General features: G+C 28.0%; 1 protein-coding gene across 3 annotated transcripts; it reads right to left on the bottom strand.

Moving 5' to 3' along the window:
* Window positions 1-24,173, bottom strand: Mgat2 (alpha-1,6-mannosyl-glycoprotein 2-beta-N-acetylglucosaminyltransferase). Of its 3 annotated transcripts, none has more exons than XM_076406268.1 (7): window positions 23,932-24,173; window positions 8,493-8,915; window positions 8,190-8,431; window positions 5,117-5,423; window positions 4,324-4,428; window positions 2,292-2,506; window positions 1-2,145 (listed from the first exon to the last, which is right to left on the bottom strand). In XM_076406268.1, the coding sequence occupies exons 2-7, from the start codon at window positions 8,886-8,888 to the stop codon at window positions 1,935-1,937; spliced, it is 1,476 nt and encodes a 491-aa protein (XP_076262383.1). In that variant the 5' UTR covers window positions 8,889-8,915; window positions 23,932-24,173; the 3' UTR covers window positions 1-1,934. The 3 variants fall into 3 exon arrangements, with proteins under 3 accessions (XP_076262383.1, XP_076262384.1, XP_076262385.1); XM_076406269.1 differs by lacking the exon at window positions 23,932-24,173 and adding an exon at window positions 19,979-20,114; XM_076406270.1 differs by lacking the exon at window positions 4,324-4,428.
* Between the last annotated feature and the right edge of the window lie 41 nt (window positions 24,174-24,214).

Raw genomic sequence — 24,214 nt, forward strand, 5'->3', positions numbered from 1 at the left:
TTTATATATATATATCTATATATTACATATATTATAAACACAACAAGTAAAAAATGATACAGATGTAAATGTATTATAAACTGAAGAAGAGAGTTTAATACAAATTATATTAAAAAATATAAATAAAATTAAACAAAAACATATATATATATATATATATATATATATATATATATATATATATATATATATATATATATATTGATATAGCGATATGGCCACTTAAATGAATTAAAAATTACATCATAAACAATAAAAAGTATCACATATTAACAAAACAAAAAACAAGACAAAAACAAATGATAAAATTTTAACAAGAGACTAGAAAATGGTGACTACGTGTTAGGCCTAAAAATAATTTAAGCTACTTACAAATTTCAGATTCTTTATGTTTTAAAGGAACAATATAAATAGAATATATTTTAAAACAAATGATTCGAATGATTTACTAAATTAATGAACTACTATTGATTGTACAATAACCATTAGCTGAAGAATATCAATTGTAAATATATCTAAGCAAACCATTTTGGATTCTCGTTATAAAAAACATTTACTTATATTAAGAAAATAATACTAACAAATTACAATCAAAAGTAGGCCACAACTCTAGTACTTAAAAATGTATCGTTAAAAATATTGACTAGATCACTTAAAAAAACGTATATAGTACATTAAAATATTCAGATTCTGTCTACTTATTTCTACAATTCCTTGTCATATAAGCTTTTAATTTAGAGAGTTGTCTGATGTTAATTACATTTAATATATTAATTATTATTAATCATGAAGCAGCAAAAACAATAGTTATTCCTGAGATTCCAAATTCAGAATTATCACATTTTTTTAATGAAATTTCAACATCAGACAAATCTCTCAGAAGCCTTTATAGCGGTATCAAATAAATGTACAAGTTGAACATTATAAACTCATAACTGGTCAATCAAACAATCTTACATATAAATAAAATATAAGCTTTCCTTCAACATTTAATGATTAAATGAAATATTTAGTTTCATTTTCACTTAAAAACAATGATTGTCTACTAACAGTAATTGCTTTTAATGGATTATCCAGTTATGATTTAAAAGATTGCATGGCTCCTTGTTTGGAATAAGGAAGAACTGATAGAGATATTAAGATAAATACATATTAAAACTTATTAATTCCTATGTCTTATCGGGAAATAGAAATATCAACATTGAAAATATCACGAATAATACCGTGTTACTGCGAAGTTTTTTTCAAATTTCTGTAGACAGTAAAATTGAAAGGAATATCAGCAAATAAAATAATGATTATAAAATCTTATATATAATAAGTTGCATATTAGAAGTTGTAAGGTCCCAAATTCTATATTCTAATGCATGTAGAACAGCATCAAAAGATTAGAGAAACTTGGAATGTACATATTTCTTAAATAAAAAAGAAAAGTTACGTTATTGTCTTCAGTTAAATAAAATAAAAAGAGTGAAAGGTCATTATCCAAGAATATTCTAAAATAGACATTGGCCAAATGCTAAAATATATATTGATTATACTAATCTCAGATCAATAAAAGAAGAGATATGTAATTATAGATTTTTAAATTTATGACAAATATACACAGTAAAGTTTCTTTAAAATTCACATCACTAGATACAAATATACCATTATATAACTCTATATTTTAAAAATATTAATGATGAATAATTTATGATTAAAACAGATTTATAAAAGTTGGTTGATAAAATATATAATCCAATGTCTATTTTAAAATGACTATTAAAAAGTAGCACAATGTGTACATTGTTAAAAACGTAGCATATTTTGTGCTCTGAATAATACACAATGTAATACCATTGTTACAACAACGAATGCCACAATATTAAATGTCCCCGTCAAAAAAAAAGAAACCATGAAAAACTACACACACGGGCAGAGATGGCACAGCTTCATCTTATAGTCATACTCATGCATAATTTATGATCTCTGTAATCACCCCATCCACCATTTCCTTTCCTCAGTTTATTTTTCTTCAAGACAGTGGCCAAATTTAAAATTAAATAGTCTGGATATAAATGCCTCTTGGCTGATTTTAAAACCTGCTGGACTTTTGATATAACTGCTGTGGAACCACAATTATTTTTTTTATGATGCACACCACTGCAAAGGAAAAAAGTATTAATTAAAAGTGTCTATACATTAAAATTATTAAAAGTGCACTTTATGAAATATAAGTATAATATAATGTAAAAGTTTCAAAATTTAATACTAAAAAAATTATAAAATTAAATTTAAATAAGCATTACCATTCGCCAATGTGAAATACCCTAGGGCCTCTAGCTACCATAGCATGAAGTTTTTGTTTCAAGCAATTTTGTGAGATATGCTGTAAAGACCAATCCCAATTATAATCATCATATTTGCAAAAATAAGCTGCACATTTCACAATCTCGTTCCAAGTTGATCGATTAAATGCCATCCCCATATTATGCTTACTGCTTATCCATGGTGTTATTTCCACCTGAAAAACAATAAGATAGATTTTAAATTGTTTATTTTTGTGTATACTTTAGATATATGTTTAAAAAACTTGTGAATAAATGTACATTATATATCTGATAATTTTACGCTAAAGAATTTATTGAAATCATAGTGTATTCCTTCAGAAATTATTAAATGGCAAAAAAAGTAAACAATTGTATAGCAGTTATTTAACATTTAGATAAAATTAGTTTCACAAAAAATAAGAAATAGATTAATAATCACATCAATATGCAATTTAATATAATCTACCTACAGATAGCTTTAGTGATTTGATGACTGTACTTAATTAGATATTGTAAAATGTGTATCAGTTCATTGATTAAATATGTAAAGCCTGGCACACCCATTGTCCCATTTGCTTTAATTTATTCTGAAAATGTTCCAAATCAAATGAAAAAATGTAAAATACGTCAAATTTTTAAGAAATAATATTAATCCTGCATGAAGATAGAGAGAGAAAACACTATAAAAACTAAATATATGTCTTATACGTCGGTATACCTATGTTTAATACATCTATATACAGTGAAAATATATTGCCAAACGATTTGCGTATCAATAGATCTGTTTTGAAATGTGTTTAATTTTCGTTTATTTTTGTTCTCAAAATTATTTTTTTATTGCATTTAAATTAATAACAATTGTTTTATAGTTAATATGTATAAACCTTTTTTGTTTAGATCATTTATCAAATTATTATACTATTATTCCAGAATGTTTTCAAAACTGATAAAAGAAAATGAATGAACAAAATATTTGCATAAAAACATTTGTTAATTTTTTATCCCAATTTGGAATTTTACATATTATTAATGCAAAAATATTTTACTTCAGATTATTAAATTTATAATTTGTTATTGTTTTGATAAACGGTTAAAATAAGGAAAGATAATACTAGTTTTGCTTATGATAACTTTCTGAAAGTATAGCCTTACATTACCCATTATTATACAAACTAAAGTATCTATATATGGATATTAATGGATAAGCGGATATCCACTGAGCAACAGTCTAATTATTTACTTTTAATCGATAATGTACATACATTATATTGTGTTACAATAGTTAGAAGAAAATTCAATCAGGCTTCATTCCTCTTCCTGTTAGTTTTATACAATCAAGCTTTCTGTTTTACAGAACATGTTTAATTAAAAAAAAGCGAATTTTAGGAATTTGTTAGTGGCGTTATTGTGAAAACCATTAATAGAGGAAGAAAAACACGAGAACAAGGTTAGGTTGATTTTCATGCATGAGTTACAAGGTTTCAAATACATGACACATTTATTTTTACTGTCGGGTATTGATTATTATGATTATGCAATAGCTCTTGCACGCAAGAAATATAACCTGTTTAAAGATGCTTTTTTAACTTGATAAAATACACACACAAAACATGCAACTAGTAATGTAAAAAATGAATAAAAACCGCACATTGACATTACTAGTTGTTTGTAATATGGAATGTTCTAACCACCTGCAAATCAAAATAAATCTATCGATATATTTTATATGGGAAATCGACGTCTGTGTATGTAGTATATTTATATTTATTAAAATATACTTACAAAACATTTCCAAACAACGACAAAGCATTCCCCTGGATGTCCTTGTTTTTGAAGGTTTATTTTTCATCAAACAAAAGGAAAACATGCAGACAAATACAGAATGATTAAAAAAAGACCAGTAGTATCTGACTGCTCGATTACAAAAAAAGCAATGAACATTTTGGAACTTATAGAAATTAAATATATACAATAAAACAATAAGCAAAATGATGCGCAAGCAGAAAGCTACCTTTTGCGGGTGCTGATACAACGAGGGTAACACCTGAAATGTCCAAGATGGCTGAACTTCTGCTATATTTTTTTTCGACTGCTGTTTTGCGCGTAAAGCCTCTTTCTGTAAATTCATGTATTGTGCTTTTAATTTTCTTTACAAACAAGCATATTACACCCAACATTTTTTTAAAACATTTATTCAACCATATTTTTGCCCGTCACCTTTGGTTTGTAATTAAAAGTAAATATATAGAGAACTAAAGAAATTATGCACTATGCATATCTAGTATATACAAATATTCTAGCACATTTATGATAGAAAAGAATATATATAAAAAATATGGTTAAAAATGGGGAACAAAATATTACACATTAAAAATAAGTATAGACGACACAGATGCATAGATGTTTTTAGGGTTATTTTACCCTCGACGCTCTTTCAAATTCAATTTCCTTAAAAGCCTCCATTTAATAAATTGTGTTTATAACAAGACTACTTTAACTTTCATTGAGTTCATCGTTCATAACATAAATAACACATTTAATGAATCAACAGGGTATTATTCTGTAATTTAGCCAATGAAGTAGATTTACATTCAGAGGAAACGTTTCAATGGAACAACTTATTTTAAATAAACTGAAACTTCCTTCAGATTGAAAAAGGAATTTGTTTTAAATATATGATGTTTAGCTCTGTATCGTTTATTCTTACAATTAAGTATGATGATGCTGGACAGAAGTGTTAGACATATTGATGTTTTGATTAATGTTTGAACTAATTATTGAACTATATTGATATCTGACCTTACCTTTTTCGAATCGCCGTAATAATTGTAAGTTTTTAGATAAGTTCCTAATGATAATATATTGCAATGTCGACAAGCATCCTTACAAGTTCTCTCCATTAATTTGAGTATATGAATAAAATCTTCGGCAACGTAATGATCTTCCTCCAAAAATAGCACCAACCCTGTATGATTTCTTGTTACTTCTAGCTGATTGAAAACACGGTTGACTTTCCACCACCAGTGGTGTTTAGTTTGAGTGAATTTAGCTTCTCTGTAGTGGCCATATAAATCCGGGTACAGTGCGTTATTGCACTTCAAATGCAAAGCCCTATTTATTAAAAAAATACATTATTTTATAATTACACATGGTAAATAAACAATCAGTAATCCTTCAAAGAAAGTATGTTAACGATTAAAATGGTCTTATTCGATTATTAAAGGACTTTTAATATGATCAAATAAATAAACCGCCCAAGATAATTAACTTTCAGTATCAAAGGTCTCAAAGTTGTTTGATTTAAACTTGAATTTGTTGAATGTACATAAATCATCAGATTCCCTTTAATACGAATTCCCAAAAATAAGAAGGGAAAATTAATACGAGGGTAATTTTAATGTTTATAATTGTCTTACTCAATTAGGAACTTTTTCTGGTGCAATAGGACTTTTAATGTATCCAGATAAAAGATGTTCAAGATATTTAACTTTTAAATACTGAAGAATTTGGTAGAACATTTTTAAACTTTTATGTTTAAATAAAAATAATTAAGTAATAACATTAAATTATTCATTTTGGAGACTCCAAGTTTTATTGATTTTTTTTTTTCATTTATTGTTTTATTTATTGATTAAATGTATAAATTCCAGTCGGCAACAAATCCCTAATTTTTGTATTGTGTCAGTTGATCATGTCCTTTGCTAATTTGATTTAGTTTCGTTTCTCTTTTTTAAAATTTTCATTTCATAGTATTTTCATTTCAATTCAATTGTAATCGATCATCCATGATAATTTCCTTGAAGTTTTAGCCTTCACTTCCTCATCTTTTTTTAGTCTTTGTAAACAATCTAATATATCTAAAATATTGAAAGCCGTAAACCCGTTTATTCGCCGCAAAATTCCAGGAGAATTAAGTCTTTCAATTTCACTTTTCAAATTAAAGAAATAGGGGAAAATTAAGGAAAGAATTAATAACATTACAATTAAGGAAAAATACAGTTTTCTTCAAAAGATATTATATTATTAATTATTTCTGTTTTAAAATAATACGTAATAAAAAGTAAATTCTAATCACATATAATCACCTTGATATAGTTGAAGTTAAGCCATTTATTGTAAAACCCTTAAAATTAACCGACAGACCCAGTATATATTCTATTCAGATAATAAATGGTAAAAATTTTGATGAGTTTCGCTGTTCTCCCTTCCTTGAATTTATATTAATTTTTTTATTTTTTATTTAATTTCGTACAGCGAATATTAAAATTAAAGAACAAGTGAAAGCATCTCATGTAGAAAATCGAACGAGTCAGGAGGGATCCCCTGTTGAAACGTAAAATCTGAATCGTATTTCTTACTGTGAAATAACATTTTGGGTACGTTATTCCACAGGCTACAGTTATTTAAATCATTTTATGTTACTATAATTAATTTTCAAAATGGTATTTTAATAAAAGGTATCTGGCTTGTCAGTTAATCAAATATTTGTGATATATTTTCCATTAAAATTAGAGAACAGCACCAACATCTGTCTTGGTTATATTTTGAACAAAGGTTATTAAAATTAATTATGTAATACGTAAGAACAGTATTTATTTCCTTTGGAATGGAGGTTATATGATAACAAACATCCATCAACTGCACATATAACTATTTTGAATAATTTAATTGAACAAATAGTGGATATTCTCAAGATAATTTGTGTTGCAAAATATAAATTTGTAACAGTTGTTTTTCTTATCGTTAATTTATTTTTTGTTTGTTATTAGGTGCTTGTATGTATTCTGATAATTTTTCACTTTAGAATGACATTTACTGTTTCCATAATTTTGTTCAACTTTTTCCCACCTTTCTCTGGTAACATGGCGATACCGTGTCAAATTAACGATCTTAAATTGGCAGCTATCTATCATCGACTGATTTTAGCACTTTTTCAGTATTTCTGGTAAGTACACTAGGTGAGACAGAACCATCCCATTCCCATCCGAGCTGCAACAGTGTATCAGCGTGTAGTGTTTACAACCAATTACTTCTTGTCCATCCTATCCAATTTTCCCTATCTTTGTTGTTGCAACAACAATTGATTCCTCAACTGGTTAACTGTTTAAAAGTTCCTTGAGAATTTATGTTGAGTTTTTATCCAAAAAGTCTTTGATCGTTTTTCCTAAAACAACACTTTTACATCGTTGAAAACAAAATAGACAATTGAGACCATTCTAAAAGTATTTTATGGTGTTCGACGGTAGATTTCTTCAAATCAAACAACAATAGTAATGAATATCGAAAATACAATTTTGGATATTTCATGTTTAGCGTTTGGATACACGGAGTAACTCAATAACACTAAAGGAAAAACTGTTACTTTAGGTAAAGAAATATCAAAACCATTGAATTTAACAGTTAGGTTCGGTTGTTTAACAATTATTTAGTATTGCGATTAATACTTGACATTTTCACCAATGGATATTGCTAATCAAAATACAGGTAAGCACATAATGGTTTATTTAATTAATTATGCAACCAGTTTTATTATCCATCACCGGATATTATACATAATAAAAAATCACCATAGTAATTATTTGTCATTGTCTAATGATTTATAGGGATTAACTGGTTTGAAATAGAAAATTAGGGATGATTACTTTCTAATAGGACACAACTAATTCCTGCAAAACTAATGTGAAGTAAGTTTCATATCTTTAGCAATATAAAAACTGTTACTTTTATAGAATATTCCTAGTATTTATAGTATAGTAAGCTGCTACAGTACTTCTACTTCGAATCATTAATAGTCATAATAATTATAAGAATATATGAACACAAAAGAGAATCAGATACCATTTTAGTATGAAAAGATTGATTTAAATGAATACTTACTTGTCCTTTTTTATATCCCTCGGGCAATCTCCAGGATCTTCACCAGGAAACTCATGTGGGTGCGTTTGAATGGAATACGGATAAAATATTTGAATAACCTTGCAAAAATCCACACTTTGTACTAAACTGTTAATTTCTTCGTCATAATAGTCGTGAGAGAACACCAGTAGTGCTTGAGATATATCACGGGCCTGAGCAAGACTTACAATTAGATGACGTAAATACGTAATCCTGTCGTGTATCTAAAAATTGTATCAATTAAAATGTAATTAAATAACAGACTAAAATCCGAACTAATCTTACTTGTATTACAATGACTATTGAATCGTTTTGCAAAGGGCCAAATATGTCTTCGTTGTAAACCGTTTGTTGGATATTATATTGAGCTATGTTTCGTTTAATATCAGATATATTTAGAGAAGTCTTGTAATATCCTAAATTATTTAAACTACCGTTTAGACCTAGGTTTGTAATGTTTTTAGGCTTCGGTGCGAGAAATTTATGTAAGACTACTGGTACCATGCTAAGTATTGCTGCTTGTGAATCGTTGATATCGGAGTAAGGAGGTACCGAACCTCCAAAGTCCACAAAGCTCACCTGCACCCATATGAATATTACTATGAATAGAATCAAACCAGCTCGGATCCAAAAAGTTGTCCCATTTCGACGACGCCATATCTGGTTTCGCCCAGTGGTCATTATATTGCATACCTTTTCTTATAGCACCTGAAAAAAAAAACAAAACAATTAATATAACATCAATCAAATAACTACTTTTTCTTATAATACGAATTCAAAATATTTTTTAAAAATTATATAATTATTATAGTTAAATATTCATATAAAGACTGTGTATTCAAAAGAAAATCATGAAATAAGACCATGTGTTAGTGAGGCGGAGATAAACCCTCCACATATCATAACTGGCCCAGTTGGTCGACTCTTTTGAAGTTATTCATTTAACTAGAATAAAATTAATTAGCAATAAAATAAGACAGGTTGTCGTTGAATAGTTCCGCAGTTACGCGAAGCATTCCTTAGTGTAGTTAAGTGGAGTTCGGAAAAGGTGGATTGAAGGTGCTCAAAGACCACTAGCTATAAACTATTCCAATTAGAAAACATTCAAGCTTTGAAAAACACTCCTAGTTATTGAATTCATGTCGCAAGCATCGCAGTTTAAGGTGTAAGGCCATCAAAAGCGGACTGAAATTGCTGGGAACTAACATAGTCTACTTAAATTAGAACAGTAACTTGCAGTTGCATGGCCACTAAAGGCTGATTGCAGTAGTTCAGTTTCTCCGCTGTTTACTATTGGAATTTGGAGTTACCAAAACTTGGGAAACCATTCCATACAGGGTATAAAATGAAAATTTGTGAAAAAGATTGAATGATGTGATGAGTTAAATGCCTAGATCGCCTAGGAGTTCCATTTCATAACTATTGCGGCTAAAATACTTAATAATCAACAGGTATCTAGACTTAACGATATAAAAAACGGGGGCATGAATGTAATACATCATTTAACATTCCATAAAAAAGAACAAAACTTCATCACTATTATTTTTAGAACACTTTTAAAAAAGGTTTAATTATTCTAAAAATTAAAAAGAATTAATAAACAAAACGAATATTATTTCAACTAATTTCAACGTTTAAGTGATGCGAAAGCAATGCAGAAAAAGTTTTACCAACAATGAAAAAATAAAGCATGGAGTGTGTAATCTTGATAAGACTAACCATGACAATGTATTGACGCCATTGAATATATAATTCCGAGGATGTACTAGAAATATTCTTAAGACTCAGCAAATATTCCAGGATGTCTTGAAGTATTGTTAACTAGCCGTGATAAAATCGAAATGAGAATCTAGAGATGTCTATGGCGAAACAACAAAGTTTGCTCATGTTTGTTAAAAATATAATTTACAAATAACATTAACATCAATACTTAAACATATAATGTCGACGTTGAAATGATACAGTTTATGACTGTCATCAGCAAGACATTATTTTGAGGTTTTTTTACGAACTGGTGGTTGGTTAAGCTACAAATATAATTATTATATATTAACACCAAAAATATTCTCCAGTCAACCCAATAATAATAATTATAAATCAATAATATAAAATCAATTTGAATACATAAGTTTAAAAAAAGATTTGGCACCGGTTATACAATAATGCAAATTATATTACCAACTAGTTATTAAATTAATTTATATGCCTTTCAAAATTATTTATAAAATACCGGAATATTAATTTCATTATTGTTATAATGTTTAAGCATAATAATAAACAATACCTTATAGAATATAAAACTTTCTATAGTTAATTGGGCATTCTTGATAACCAGTCAATTATCAGTAACGTAATAATGAACAGCAAGCTACTAATTATATTATAAAATACAATTAATTTTGATACTATAAATTTTAACTATAGAAAAAATTTTAAGTTTATAGTAAAAAACAAAATTGGAATAAGAATATAATTTAAATTATATTTAGTTTGTTTAAATATTACTTTGTTATTATATATTATATATTATAATTAACTGTCAATAATTGACAATTCACATTGAAACTGTTAATTATTTTAAAATATATAGTTAATTGTGCTGTTTGATTGTGAAAGGATTGTGAAAGGATTGTGAATTAATTTTGAGGATTTTATATAATTATTAGAACTTATTATGACACGTTTAATCATTGTAATTTGCACCTCCGAATTTATTACTCATTTGAAAGGCGTTAAGCTTACAGATCTCATAATGTAACAGTGTTCAAGTCTCGGAGGCATAAAAAAGAATTGGCAAGATAAGCGTTCGAAAGAAACGGATTTTTGTCTCGATTGTTATATTTCTTTTCTTCCACACGTACCATCTTAGAGAAGCAAAAACTTCGCTTATTACTTCAGCGGTAGATTCCACTTCCTTTTCCTGTATACTGATCCCAAGCACTTGAACTAGCGTAGTTACTCTAACTGGACCCCGTTGTGATTTATAATAGCTGGCAACCCGTTATTTGTCAATACTTTGATCTTTTTTTCATGAATTCTATATGGCTCTGTAATGCGAACCAGTCAAGGGAATTCTGCCTTCATATTGAACGCCATGTCTCTTTTTTAAAACTTTTCATATAATTGATGATCAACAAAGCAAGAAAAAGAAGAATTAGAAGCTTACATCAAACCACCATCGATTCAAATTGGTGTTGCAATACATATATTACAGCAATACATATAAATTGGTGTTACAACAGCATTGGAAGAAATATAATTCGAAAAGTTAAAAATTTTTCCTAGAATTCGTTTGTAATGCTTTTGTTTTTAAGGTATCTATTGATTACCTCAAGAAATCATTGTTTTACAGACTGTAAATATTTGTTAGTTTTGCTTATTCAGATTAAACATATCCCCTACTAGTCATTCATTTACAATTAAGTTAAATATTTATATTACAACTATTTATAAATCATTTATTGAAACTGCTACAACGTTTATAGGAAAACATTGTATATTTAACATGATTATGAGAAATAAATAATTAAATATTTTATACTGATGTTGTAATTGATTTTAATATAATTTAAATAGGTATAACAGAAAGTGTTTATGTATCAGTTTTTTTTTGAAATTTTATTATTAACTAAAGTCAGATTATTATTGTAATCTTTTGAATTGAAATTGAAAATTCGAAGACCACCATACAACCTATATTGCATAAGCAGTTAGATAACATAAAGTATTCTTTTCACAGCCAACAAAATAAAAAATATGTTAAAAACATAAACAAACAGTTCATCCACCGAGCAGTCCCTAAATTGGTACCCACCGATTTTTTTGTCCTGCGTAACGGAGATAAAAGAACAAATAAAGGCAACCTCAAATAACAGTTATTTATAGGTCTAAACTCATGTGGAACCATATAATACTTTTCGAATATATTAAAAAATATATTTCGATAAATAATTATTTTTGATATCAAATTTTTAAACAAAAAAGCAAACATTATTGAAAATATATTTGAATAATGTACAACCTGCTAGTGCTTTTGAGTAAATGAAAATTATTCGAAGAGTAAATTGATAGCCATTAATTTAATGTTACAAAACACATTCAGCTCTACTTTTAATGAAAGTGATTCATAATAGATGATAGGAAATAGATTGTAATACGAAACCTTAAGGAATTGTTTATTCGGGCATCTGAAACGACGGTTATCAATTTCAATGTATATTGCAAATAATTGACCAAATTGATTAATGCTTCCCAATAGAAACGTATTTAACTATTGGATTTTAAGGGTTTCTAGTTTAGATACTGTTCCTTCTGTCTGGAATATATAGTAGCTATTTAATTACCTTTCCTATATCTTTTAATAACAATAATTGTGATTTTATGATTATTATTTAGTTTTGTATTTTAATCGAATATAACAGAACATATACATGGCGCAAATTAGTTTTTCTTTTGTATATTAATAAAAATGTTTAAAAATTTGGTAACATTTGAATCCCAACATTTTAACATTTATCCAATAATTGTCAATATTTGTCAGAATATAAAACAATTCATTATGAGACAAATATATCAAACTGTCATTAATTTACAGATTTAAAAAATAACACTAGTATTTCCAAGAATAAATAATGTAAATAATCGAAAATCACTGCACGGCGTTTTTTCTTTCGGAAACAATTTATATTCGATTTGCTTAGTATCAGGGCGCCATTATGTATACCTGAAGAAAATGTCAATTTTACTACTGCATTAAAGTTAAAAAAAATGATTTAAATTAATTGAAAAGTGTTCAAGAGAAAAATGGTTTCTTTTATGGGTCATACATAATAATCACTGTATAGTCTATTCAAAGTTTTTTTAGTAATGCGTCGTGTATATTTGTGACGTTGAAACATTACAATGTTGCCGCATCAACTTTGAGTTTTAGTTCAGTGGCTTTGACATACAACAAAATTCTAATCTAAATAAAATAATTGAACAAAAATGTTATCAAATATCTAAAAACTACAGCTAATTATACAGCCACAATAAAAGGTAAAAAGTTACAATAGCATTCAATTGAGTTTTGTTGGTCATTATATTTATTAATAGTTAATTGCAGATATATTGCTAGTTGATAAGGATATTCCATCAAAAGCTGTTTGGATATGTGGAAGGAAGCATTGTCGACCATACACCTTCAGTTTGGATGAACTTGATAAGACATACAAAGGAAGTAATTGATAAATGGTGGAATCGTGAACATGTTTTAGACAGGTTAGAAATTAACAGTTTAGTGATTGAATTGGACAGTGAGTCGTAAAGTGAAAGTGACTGAAAGAAACTTTCAGGACATGTGATAATGCTGTGCAATGCTGGAAATTCCTGAGACAGGGTGATGAGAGTGGAAACAACAAAAGTTATGCACATAATTAATTGAATATAACTGTAGAAAATGGTATTGTAGGGCGTGAAAGATTTGATTTGCGTGCACAGATATGATTGTAATTGTTCAAAATTAAACATAAGCATTAGGTTAAAACATATGAGGAAAAAATGAATACTAACTATTTTGTAGATATGGTAAATGCATTATATAGAATTCAGTGATTAATTTTATCAAAAAATGGTGTACACAGGTAGTAGCAAAAGAAATAAAAATACAGTGATACCAAGACCACTTGCCAAGTAAACACACCATCAAAGGAAACAAGACCTAAACGTAAAAAGTTAATATGCTCTCGAATGAAAGTTGTATACGTTTCTCAGATATACAATTATTAATTAGATGGATTAATCCTCCAGGGGGATAACACTGCATAAAAAACGCGCCTAGAAACTCTACCTCATGGATGGTGTGGAAAAGAGTTCAATGTAAACAAAATAAATCTAACCTACAAACTATTATACCTGTGTTCTTAACTATAGTTTTAAGTCTTTCTATAATATATGTATTAGATGTGCTATAATGTTAAAATAAATTATTTTAACATTTTTGTTTAATTCTTTTATTTAAATTAGAATTTTCTTGTGTCAAAGCCAAACTGAAGTAAAACTCAGAATTGATGCGGCAACATTGTAATGTTTCGACGTCACAAATATCCACGACGCATTACTAAAAAAACTTTGAATAGACTATATATGTATTTCAACATCATTTACAAAACACGCAAATGCTGATTTTCTTATCGTTACTATGATAATAAACAAAACAATAGCAATTATTCCTGTTACCATAATTGACATAAAACAATAGTGTTCCTGCCGGGCAACCATTGAGCTCAACTGATTTCAATCATACGGTTTGCCATTTTTATCGATTTTTAGTGTGGAATGAATGTAAATTTTTAGTCAACTCGAGGGCTTTAAATAAAACCGTCATAAATCAAATTTTAAACGTTTACACGGAACGAGAAAATCTTTAAGAAACGAGAATATTGAAATATTGTGTTATTTACCAGTTGCCAAGCGTTTCTGCCTTGTTCCCTAAGCTTGGCAAATATAAAAACTGTTTTCATGCCGATCGTAACCATTAATATATTTCAATAATACTTAATAAAAGGAAAGAATATTAAATTGGTTTCACAGCATGTATCAACGACGAGTTCGAAAAATTAATTATCTATTATTAGAACATTATATATTGGCGATCATATCAAATCAATTGATATTGAACTCCACAAACGATATGTTGAACAAATTTTATTTGTAATAGGTGTACACATAAGTCTGTACCCATCGAAAAACTCACCAGGGGTAAGTTATGTTAAAAATGTAAAGCCCCATATCAAAAGATTTTATTAAGTTAAACAAATAATAATGAGAAAGATTAATTGTAAAGAAGCTCCTAAATATGATTTAATAACCGGGAACATTTTAGAACTATCAGAGAATGGTACAAAATTAATAGCATTCATATTTAACGCAATATTATTAATGAATTATTTTCCTAGCATTTGGAAAGCAATTAAAATAATCATAATTCTTAAACTGGAGAAAACCAGAAGATAAACCACTTCCCACCGGCATTATTACATTTATTACATTTATTACATTTATTACCGATAAAACATTTTTGAGCTATTATATATAAACAGGCTTAATAATATAATAGAAAAAAGCAATATTATTCCAGAACATAAATTTGGGTTTTGTAATCAGTACAGAATAATAGAACACGTGCATAAACTGGTGAACAAAATAAATCTAGACTTAATTGTTCGGCTGCATTCCTGAGCATATATCACGACTTTGATAAAGTGTGGCATAAAGGGTTGCAGGTTAAATTATAGAAACTTCTCCCTAAATCTCATCAACTTGCTAAAATCTTATCTCACAAATAGACATTTTACTATAAAACAATATATCAGGAGTACTAAAAATGTGGCTGATCTACCGACAACAAAAACCAGTATATATATATATATATATATATATATATATATATATATATATATATATATATATATATATATATATACATGGCAATATATATATACATGGCAGTCTTAGCATCGCACGAAGACCCAATAATATCATCAAATAACCTCGACAGATAATTAAAATATTGTGAGTGAACTAAAGCAAATTAAACAAAATCTACCCATGTAACTTTTACCTTGTGTAAGAACATGCCCACTAGTGAGTCAATAATTGGTAAACTCCCCTAGATAGAGGATGTTAAATATATTGGCATGCACCTAGACCAACGCCTAACTTGAAAGAAACACGTGTTATAAAACGAAAACAACTTTATTAAATGTATTAGCTCATCGGACACAGATCCAAGTTATCATTAAATAACAAAGTATTGCTATTGTATCAGTACTTACATATATACATACTATACATTTTCTACTCGACTTTTGAGTTGAGTAACCACCATTTGCATAATAAATTTATTTTACCTGTTCTATTTACTATCTATAACAGGTTAATTGAAAAGTCCCTGGCCTACCATAGTAAAACACATTTTTTACCAAAATTAGTTTTTTTTATTCAACATAATTCTGTTCAAGGGTGATACACTGATTATAGCGATCCTCCAACTTTTCGATACCATTTTTTTAGTACGATTTGTCCTTTGCTTCAAAATAGGCCTCAGTTTCGACGATCACCTCTTCATTCGACGAAAATTTCTTCCCAGCGAGCATTCTTTTGAGATGTGATAACAGGAAATAGTCGGGGCTAAATCCGCAGAATACGGTGTATGAGGAAGCAATTCGAAGCCCAATTCATGGTTTTTTGCCATCGTTTTCGATGACTTGTGACACGGTGGATTACCTTGGTAAAGCAGCACTTTCTTAGGTAGCTAATGAAAATCATTCCATGCGCATCCCAAAATACAGACGCCATAACGTTGCAAGCCAACTGTTGCGTTTTCCAACGCTTTGGAGCGGGTTCATCGTGTACAGTCCACTTGGATGACTGTCGATTGGACATCATACCCAAATATTCGTGAATAAATTGATGTACACGTTCAGTTGATACCTTTAGAGTGTCTGCTGTTTCACTCGGTTTCAATTTACGGTCATACAAAATCATTTTGTGGATATTTTTAATGTATTTGTCGATAACAACCTTTTTTTGGCCGCCCACTGCGTTCACCGTCTTCAGTGCTCATTTCACCACCTCTAAACTTAGCATACTAATCCTTGATGGTTGATTTTCCTGGGGCAGTGTCCGGAAACTCGGCATCAAGCCAAGTTTTTGCTTCAACTGTATTTTTTCCCTTCAAAAATCAATATTTTATCAACACGCGAAATTCCTTTTTATCCATTTTTTTCACAATAACAAAAGTTGTTTCACTCAAAATGCTATAATTCACAAACCAATGATCCGACAGCTGTTAAATTTATACACACATCTTTTGAGGGTTATGGCTAACTAAAAAACATATGGATTTAATTCCAGTAGCGCCATCTATGTGTCAGGCCGGGGACTTTTCAATTTACCTGTATATGGCAATGGTGACTTAAAGTGAAATCATCTTTGATAGGTATTGAAAGATTGCTATAAACTAAAGCTGATACGTTGATCAAGCATTGAAAAAACTTTTTATTATCACGGTTACGGTACTAATATCATATGATTTTAGAACATAAAATAAAAATTCCAATCGTTCATAAATGCTTATTTTGATCAAAAAACTGGCCGAACTGATTTGTAATTTCGAACAATTTACATGATCCTAATGAACTTTAATAGAAATTACAAATACAATACTAAAACAGAATCGTAATGCCAAAAACAATTTGCAAAATGGATTGTAAAATCAATGAAAATAACCTGAGTAAACATGATTTATGACAGAAATAAAATTAACCGCTTTTATAACGTCCTCGAAATTAAAAGAAATGTAGTGAATAGAAACTAACGAAGTCAACAAATCATATTAATTGAATGACAGTTTTAAACTGAAAATTTAAATTATAGTCGCCTGAAAACCAACTGAAACTGAAAATATCTAGCAGCAAAATATTTTTATATTATCTGACAAAGTACAGTTATTTTCTGTTTATATATTTTGCATATTTATACGCATATGCATATTTTGCATGTTTAACATTGTGATCTGAAGCATACGGATTTATTGAATATTATAAATAAAATATTATGAGAATTTACAATTACTATCATTAAATCTTACCATATCAATTTAATTTAATAATTAAATATTTGCATGTATTTTGATCAGCGATATATATTGGGGAATCTCCGAAGTATCAATCAATGTAAATAACTGTTAAATTCGATGCTTTTTGATATTTCTGTACATATCATATCCTCATCATATTCATCATATCATCGTCATATCCTAATTTTCGACTTTGACAATGAATTGTAAGAATAGGACGAAAATTCAGCTCAAAGTCTCAAATAGTTTTTAGATCGCATAGCAGTTGACAAATCAACTGAATTGAACCAATCAATAGTCCAGGAGAGATACATCGGCATCGAAGATAAATATTCATGGTCAGAGTCTTAATGTGCATCTAGTGAGATCAGCAAAGTTTAGTGTATTGGAAGCTGCTAAGACTGAATGAAACTGTTACTGCAGATATCCACCAACATCTAGTGAACAAATTGAACAACGTATTGATGCCAAAATGGCCAGCAGTACCGAGTAACAGACGCGTAACGCAGTAGTAACGCGTGAGTACACTGGGCCACACGTTGCAAGAGTTGTGAAGAATATAGCAAAAGAAGTTGCAGCTTGGAATTATGCCGTAGCCAGTGTGCAGACCAGACATAGCACCTTGTGAAACCAATATGGTTCTTTCGAAATGGTATCATCATATAGCCGGAAAGTTGGGAAAATGTATTGTACCAATTTGCCGACACCTAATATTATGCTCACCTAAATGACTCCAAAGAATGTTTTTAAGTGATTACAAGTTATAGTAGTTTTCAGACTTTTGTTATTTTTAAAACAATGGATAAAAAATAATTTCGTATTTTGATTAAACATTATTTTTTAATTGAGAAAATACCGTCGAAGCTAAAGAATAGCTTGATAAGCGTCATAGAGACTTACAGCACAATATAATATTTCGAAATTAATTACTAATATATTTTACTGAGTTTAGTAAGTTTCATGTTTAATAAAAATAAAGGCACTCTAGATTAATTAATCCATAATTATCTAAGACGCATTGTAAACAATAATTTCTTTGCTCTGTAATATATTGTTATTTAAACTTTATAACTGAATGTTAATTAAATGTAAGCAACGGGAATATAAAATTTCTATAACACTTCAAATAAAAAAAATTATAAGATTTTCAGTTAAATTGCTGACGAACAAATTTGCCGATATACAATCAAAGCAGCTTCGAGAGCACTTCGAAAGTAATAAGTTAAAGTTTAATCGCGTCAAATATCTTATTAAACTGCTCCAGTCGATTTTCCACAATGCAATCTCTTTGGCACGTTTAACAGCGTTGGCGTTCACTTGTCTAGGGCGTCACACAAGGGTTAATACTTCCCATCAACCCATTTTTTTAACATTATTTGTGAAAATACACATTTCTTGTTTACAGCGAAATATTTTATTGATTTTTATTTACAAAGACAGCGAATTAATTTTCAAACAATATTGTACAGTATATGTTAGAGTATCAGCACCATATATTTTATCTGTGGTTTTGAGCTGAATAGATTTTATTTACTGAATTTTATTCAATTCAACGCAGAGACAAAGAATTTAGCGGAAGTAGGCAAGTGTATCAACATATAATTCTTCAAAATCTGCATCGACGTCGATACAGTCCAATATATAGCAAAAACTTACTGAGTTGCACACATCGAACGAAATCCTTACTGATAATCAACACAATACATGAGTTTACATTAAAAAAGCTCAAGAAAAAGCACGCTCACTATTACAACAAAAGTATTCTGAAATGGTGCCGGTTAAAATCTACTCGAAAGTCCTTAATTCGTAATTTTTACCCTGCTCGTTGTATTTATCATACATTGCTCATTTTGTACAAATCCCTGTCATTAGATTTTACTTGTATTGTATGTAATTTTCCTGTAGTACAAACAACAAATATTTTTGCAACTTTAAAAATGGTAAAGCCCGAATCAACAAAATACTATTTGCCCGAAATTTTACCTTTGTTGTTTAATTCGCATTGCTCTAAAACATATGTTGAATGCTACCAGAAAGATGTGAAAAATTAAGAGACGAAAAGCGAAAAAATAAAAAAAGTATTGATGGTTTCATAAAAATATGTCTTAAAATTAATTAGAAGAAAATTCAAATAAAATTTACAAAAACTCACCTGAAAAACCATTAAAATCACCGTGATAGTTTTATTTAATTAATTATAAATAAAACGCAATAACAACAATCACCGAAAGTAATTTATCAATTACATTATTAATTTGAAATCAAATATCTATCGGAGCCTTCAAACAATTCGAATAGAACACTTGCTGTCAAATTTTGTCACTATTGCAACAACCGATAACAATGTAATACTAGCATTGTTTAACCACGAAAAACGTTTTTATAAATCATCGTATTATTCGGAAACGTAGTGGGGCGCATAGTATATGTTTTATCATTGTTCAGTAAATCACAGAAAATACACATCATTATTAGATGTGTATACACTATAACAATACGTTCCAAGACCTCTGTTTCTGCTTAAAATATCTTCACCGAATCGATATCAACCACGGAAAATATCCCCATAATCTTCTATAAATAATTCGAACTTAACTATATCTCAATCATTTTCTATTACACCAAGTTAGATGGAATAAATTTAAAAAATTATAAATCATTTTAATAAAATTCGTTCATCTTTAATCAATTTCCATGTGGTGATGGTTTTTTAAAATATCATTCCAATATCAATTACCTGTATACCTTTTTATTAAGTAAAAAATAAAAATAACTATTAATTTTAAATTAATCGACATTTTATAACTATTAGAAATCGATTTAATATTATAAAAAATAACAAAAATTTTAATCTAAGAGCTAAATTTGCAATCAATTAGTATTTTCTGGCGAATGCAGACGTGTATTTTAACAAGAATCAGCAACTATTTAAAATTATTGTTTTAAAATAATTTGTATTATACAAAGTAAAAGTCCCGAAACCTGAAATTTTTATTAAATTATTTGGTCCAAGTAATCGTATAGTTTCATTTTGATATCACAACAATAAAAAGATTAGCCTGCCGACTTTTAGTAGTACCTTATATGTTACTTAGCTTCATTGTATTATCAGCAACAAACCATCTGAAGTTTTTCAGTGAAACTTAAGTTGTAGACGTTAACTCATGACACAACTTAATTAGTTAATTCATGACATTTTGTTATTTTAAAACATTGTGCAATTGCACACAAAAAACGATAAAAATAAACCTCCATATGCAAAATACGCTTCAAACTAAAACGTAAAATTTCAATTGCTTATGCACAAAAAGTACTTTCCGGTACACCTAATATAACTGTTATAGACAATACTAAATCAGTTAAAGTGGACTTCCTTTGGAATTAGTATTAAGAATACTTTTCTGCGTAATTTTGGATTATTTTTCATGATTAAATTAATCACTATTATTTTAATAATAATCATAAACAAAAAACAAGTAACTTATTTTTCTACTCAACGATCAGGAGAGACATTTTATGACCTGATCACAAAAAAGTTGTTTTTATAATTAACATCATTAATATCAATCATGCATAACATTTTATATAATTTGCAATAGATGGCATAACATATCGTATCTGATATTTAACTGTAACTATATTCATGCCACTCATACATATGTATTATTTTGCATAAAATTAAACAATAAAATTTTTGGGATAATAAACTTCATGGAAAATCGTCTTTTGAGTTTTAAAAAACGATTAATTGAACTGAACAAATTGAACGAACGTAATAAATCGGTAGCATTTAAGCCTAGAAAAGAAACATATATAATACATTTTACACCATATAAAATAATACAGATATATATATTATATTGCCATTTATACTATTTATATATATATATATATATATATATATATATATATATATATATACTTCTGGCTTTGTCCTTAATTTAATGGACGTTAATAAAGTAAAATGGAAAACCGCTCTATTAAAATAATTAAATTTTTGTCGTAAATGTATTAGATAATTAAATATTGTGGAATACAATTATTATTAATACCATATGAAATAATATATTTTGTCCTTAACTAATTTGGTAATTAATATTTATTAGTATTAACCACAAATTACCGATACTGATAGTTTCAATATCTACTTAATTCTTAGCTTCGGTATACTCCAATGCATTCAAAGTCATATAATATGCAATTATTATAACTTATTAAAGCCTTTGGCTCAAAAAGACATCCTTTCGTAGAGTAATGAAAATTAATATTATTAAATACTTTACTAAAAATAATAAACAAAATAAATACTATACAAATTTAATAATTTTTATTTATATTTTTCTACCTAGTTATCCCTTGAATAAAATAGCTGGATATATAACTGTACAAAAGATTCACTATAAATTCTAATAATATACCATTGTCAATTCAACCATATATCATTCTCATACTCTCCGGGAGACTGAATATGTCATAATAATGTTATCCATGTTGTGGAATATGCTAAACTCAATCCTAATCAGTTTATAATCAGTAACTTGAATATATTAATAGTGTTATATTTCTAGTGATATTAAAAAAAAAACGAAAATAACCGAAAAAATTCGATATTATCTTGTTATTGTATGATCGTCATGACTATATACAAGTATTTTATTTATTTTTAGCCAATTTACAGCACATCACCTGGACATCTATTTTTACCTTCAATAAACGAGCGAAACAGAAATTATTTTAAATTAACTTTGGTCGAATTATGATTACAATTATTTCTTGAATATTTAATAATTAAATATAGTGCGTCACTACACAAATTTCAGATTGGGAACGTATTTTGGTGGGAGAGATATATGAAATAAAATAGATGCCATTTAAATCATCAATGTGTAGGAGGATATATAAAAGGAAAGGTCAACATTTTCATTTACAGAATAATCAATCGATACACTTAGTTTTTGAGATAAAAATCCAATATATCTATAATTAAATCTAAATATATTATTCATATATCAAAAATAGGAAATTGTTAAAATTTAGGATCGATGTAAAATATACGATTTTTCGTGTTTTATATACATTATAAACGATAATAACATTTTATGAAATAATGAGTATGTAGTCATCGTATATCCGCCCATTTGTTAATGTTTTAATGTCTCACCATGAAGGCTACAGCTATCACTTTTAATTTAATTAATAAGCTCACCTATACCTACAGCAGTTTAATAATGGAAGAGGAGCTTTTGGTTCGCTCATCATTTAATTAATAAAATATGTTTAAGTAAAGTCAATGCTATTTTAATTGTTAACTTTTCCAGCTTAACATAGCTCCTAGTATTAATCTATGTAGATATTTATAAAATAATATAAAAGACGTTATCCATAAAATGCAAGTCATACATTGATTCCGCATGAGTTCATACATTGAATAAACGTATAATTTTTCGTTGGTTATATACATTAAATAAAAAAGCAAAACAAACACATTTGTTGAGATCAAAATACTTTTATCACCATATAAACAATACTTTTATAATACACAGTCATATTTTATAATACACATTAGAGTGCGTAGTCATACTACATATATACTAATAAATATCTAATATATATAAAAGTAAGAATGGTTAATAAGATACATAGTAAAATTAAAGAAAATGCATATAATTTATATCTAACAAATTCCTACCAATGGTCAAAAGTAGTCGATTTTTTTTTACTTAAAATCCACTTTCAATAATTTTCTCTTTATGTAACACATTAAAAAGTGTAGCATCCCACAGTATTAACTAATAGGTAATGTTCTTAAACGCAAGCAAGAAAACCCACAAAATAAAAATTAAATCACCTTACAGAAACTTGTAACCATTATATGGAACTTATATTTGTTTGTTGTATGTAAAAATACGAAACAGTAGATGTTCAATATATATACAATATATAAATAATTAAAATAGATTCGTTTTGTTGAGCAAATTACAAATACAAAGAAAGAAATATTATGATAAATATTTCTAAAAGTACTTTTAAACGTAATATAACTAGATATATTTCAAATTCTTTGGAAAAAGCAATATTAACTTTCATATTCATTAGTAAACTTACATGTTTTCTCTTCCTCCTGTGCATTCCTAGTAGATTAATTTTCTTCTTGGCAAATCAGAACATTACGGTTATTTGGAGAAAATGTAGCACGCCTGGCCTTTACACACTTATTGAAAAATTCGATGAATTAAATAACGTTGAAAATTAATTAAAATTACACGTAAAGCCGTCGATGGTTCAAGAAAATCCCCGATGTGTTAACCATCGACATAACTCCACCTGATACCTGACATTTCTAAACTGAAAATATTGAAAACAAACAGGAGACATTCCAAAATGTTGT

This window comes from Rhynchophorus ferrugineus, unplaced genomic scaffold (assembly GCF_030347505.1).
Source record: "Rhynchophorus ferrugineus isolate W39M unplaced genomic scaffold, kcgeb_rfMv2 rfM5, whole genome shotgun sequence".
Classification (NCBI taxonomy): Eukaryota; Metazoa; Arthropoda; class Insecta; order Coleoptera; family Curculionidae; genus Rhynchophorus; species Rhynchophorus ferrugineus.

Coding starts and splice junctions, on each gene's coding strand:
- Mgat2 (XM_076406268.1), bottom strand. CDS start 8,888: ATGACCACTGGGCGAAACCAGATATGGCGTCGTCGAAATGGGACAACT. Junction 8,432..8,492: donor CAATAGTCATTGTAATACAA/GTAAGATTAGTT, acceptor TACAATTTTTAG/ATACACGACAGGATTACGTA. Junction 2,507..4,323: donor TGTATCAGCACCCGCAAAAG/GTAGCTTTCTGC, acceptor ATTGTTTTTCAG/GTGGAAATAACACCATGGAT.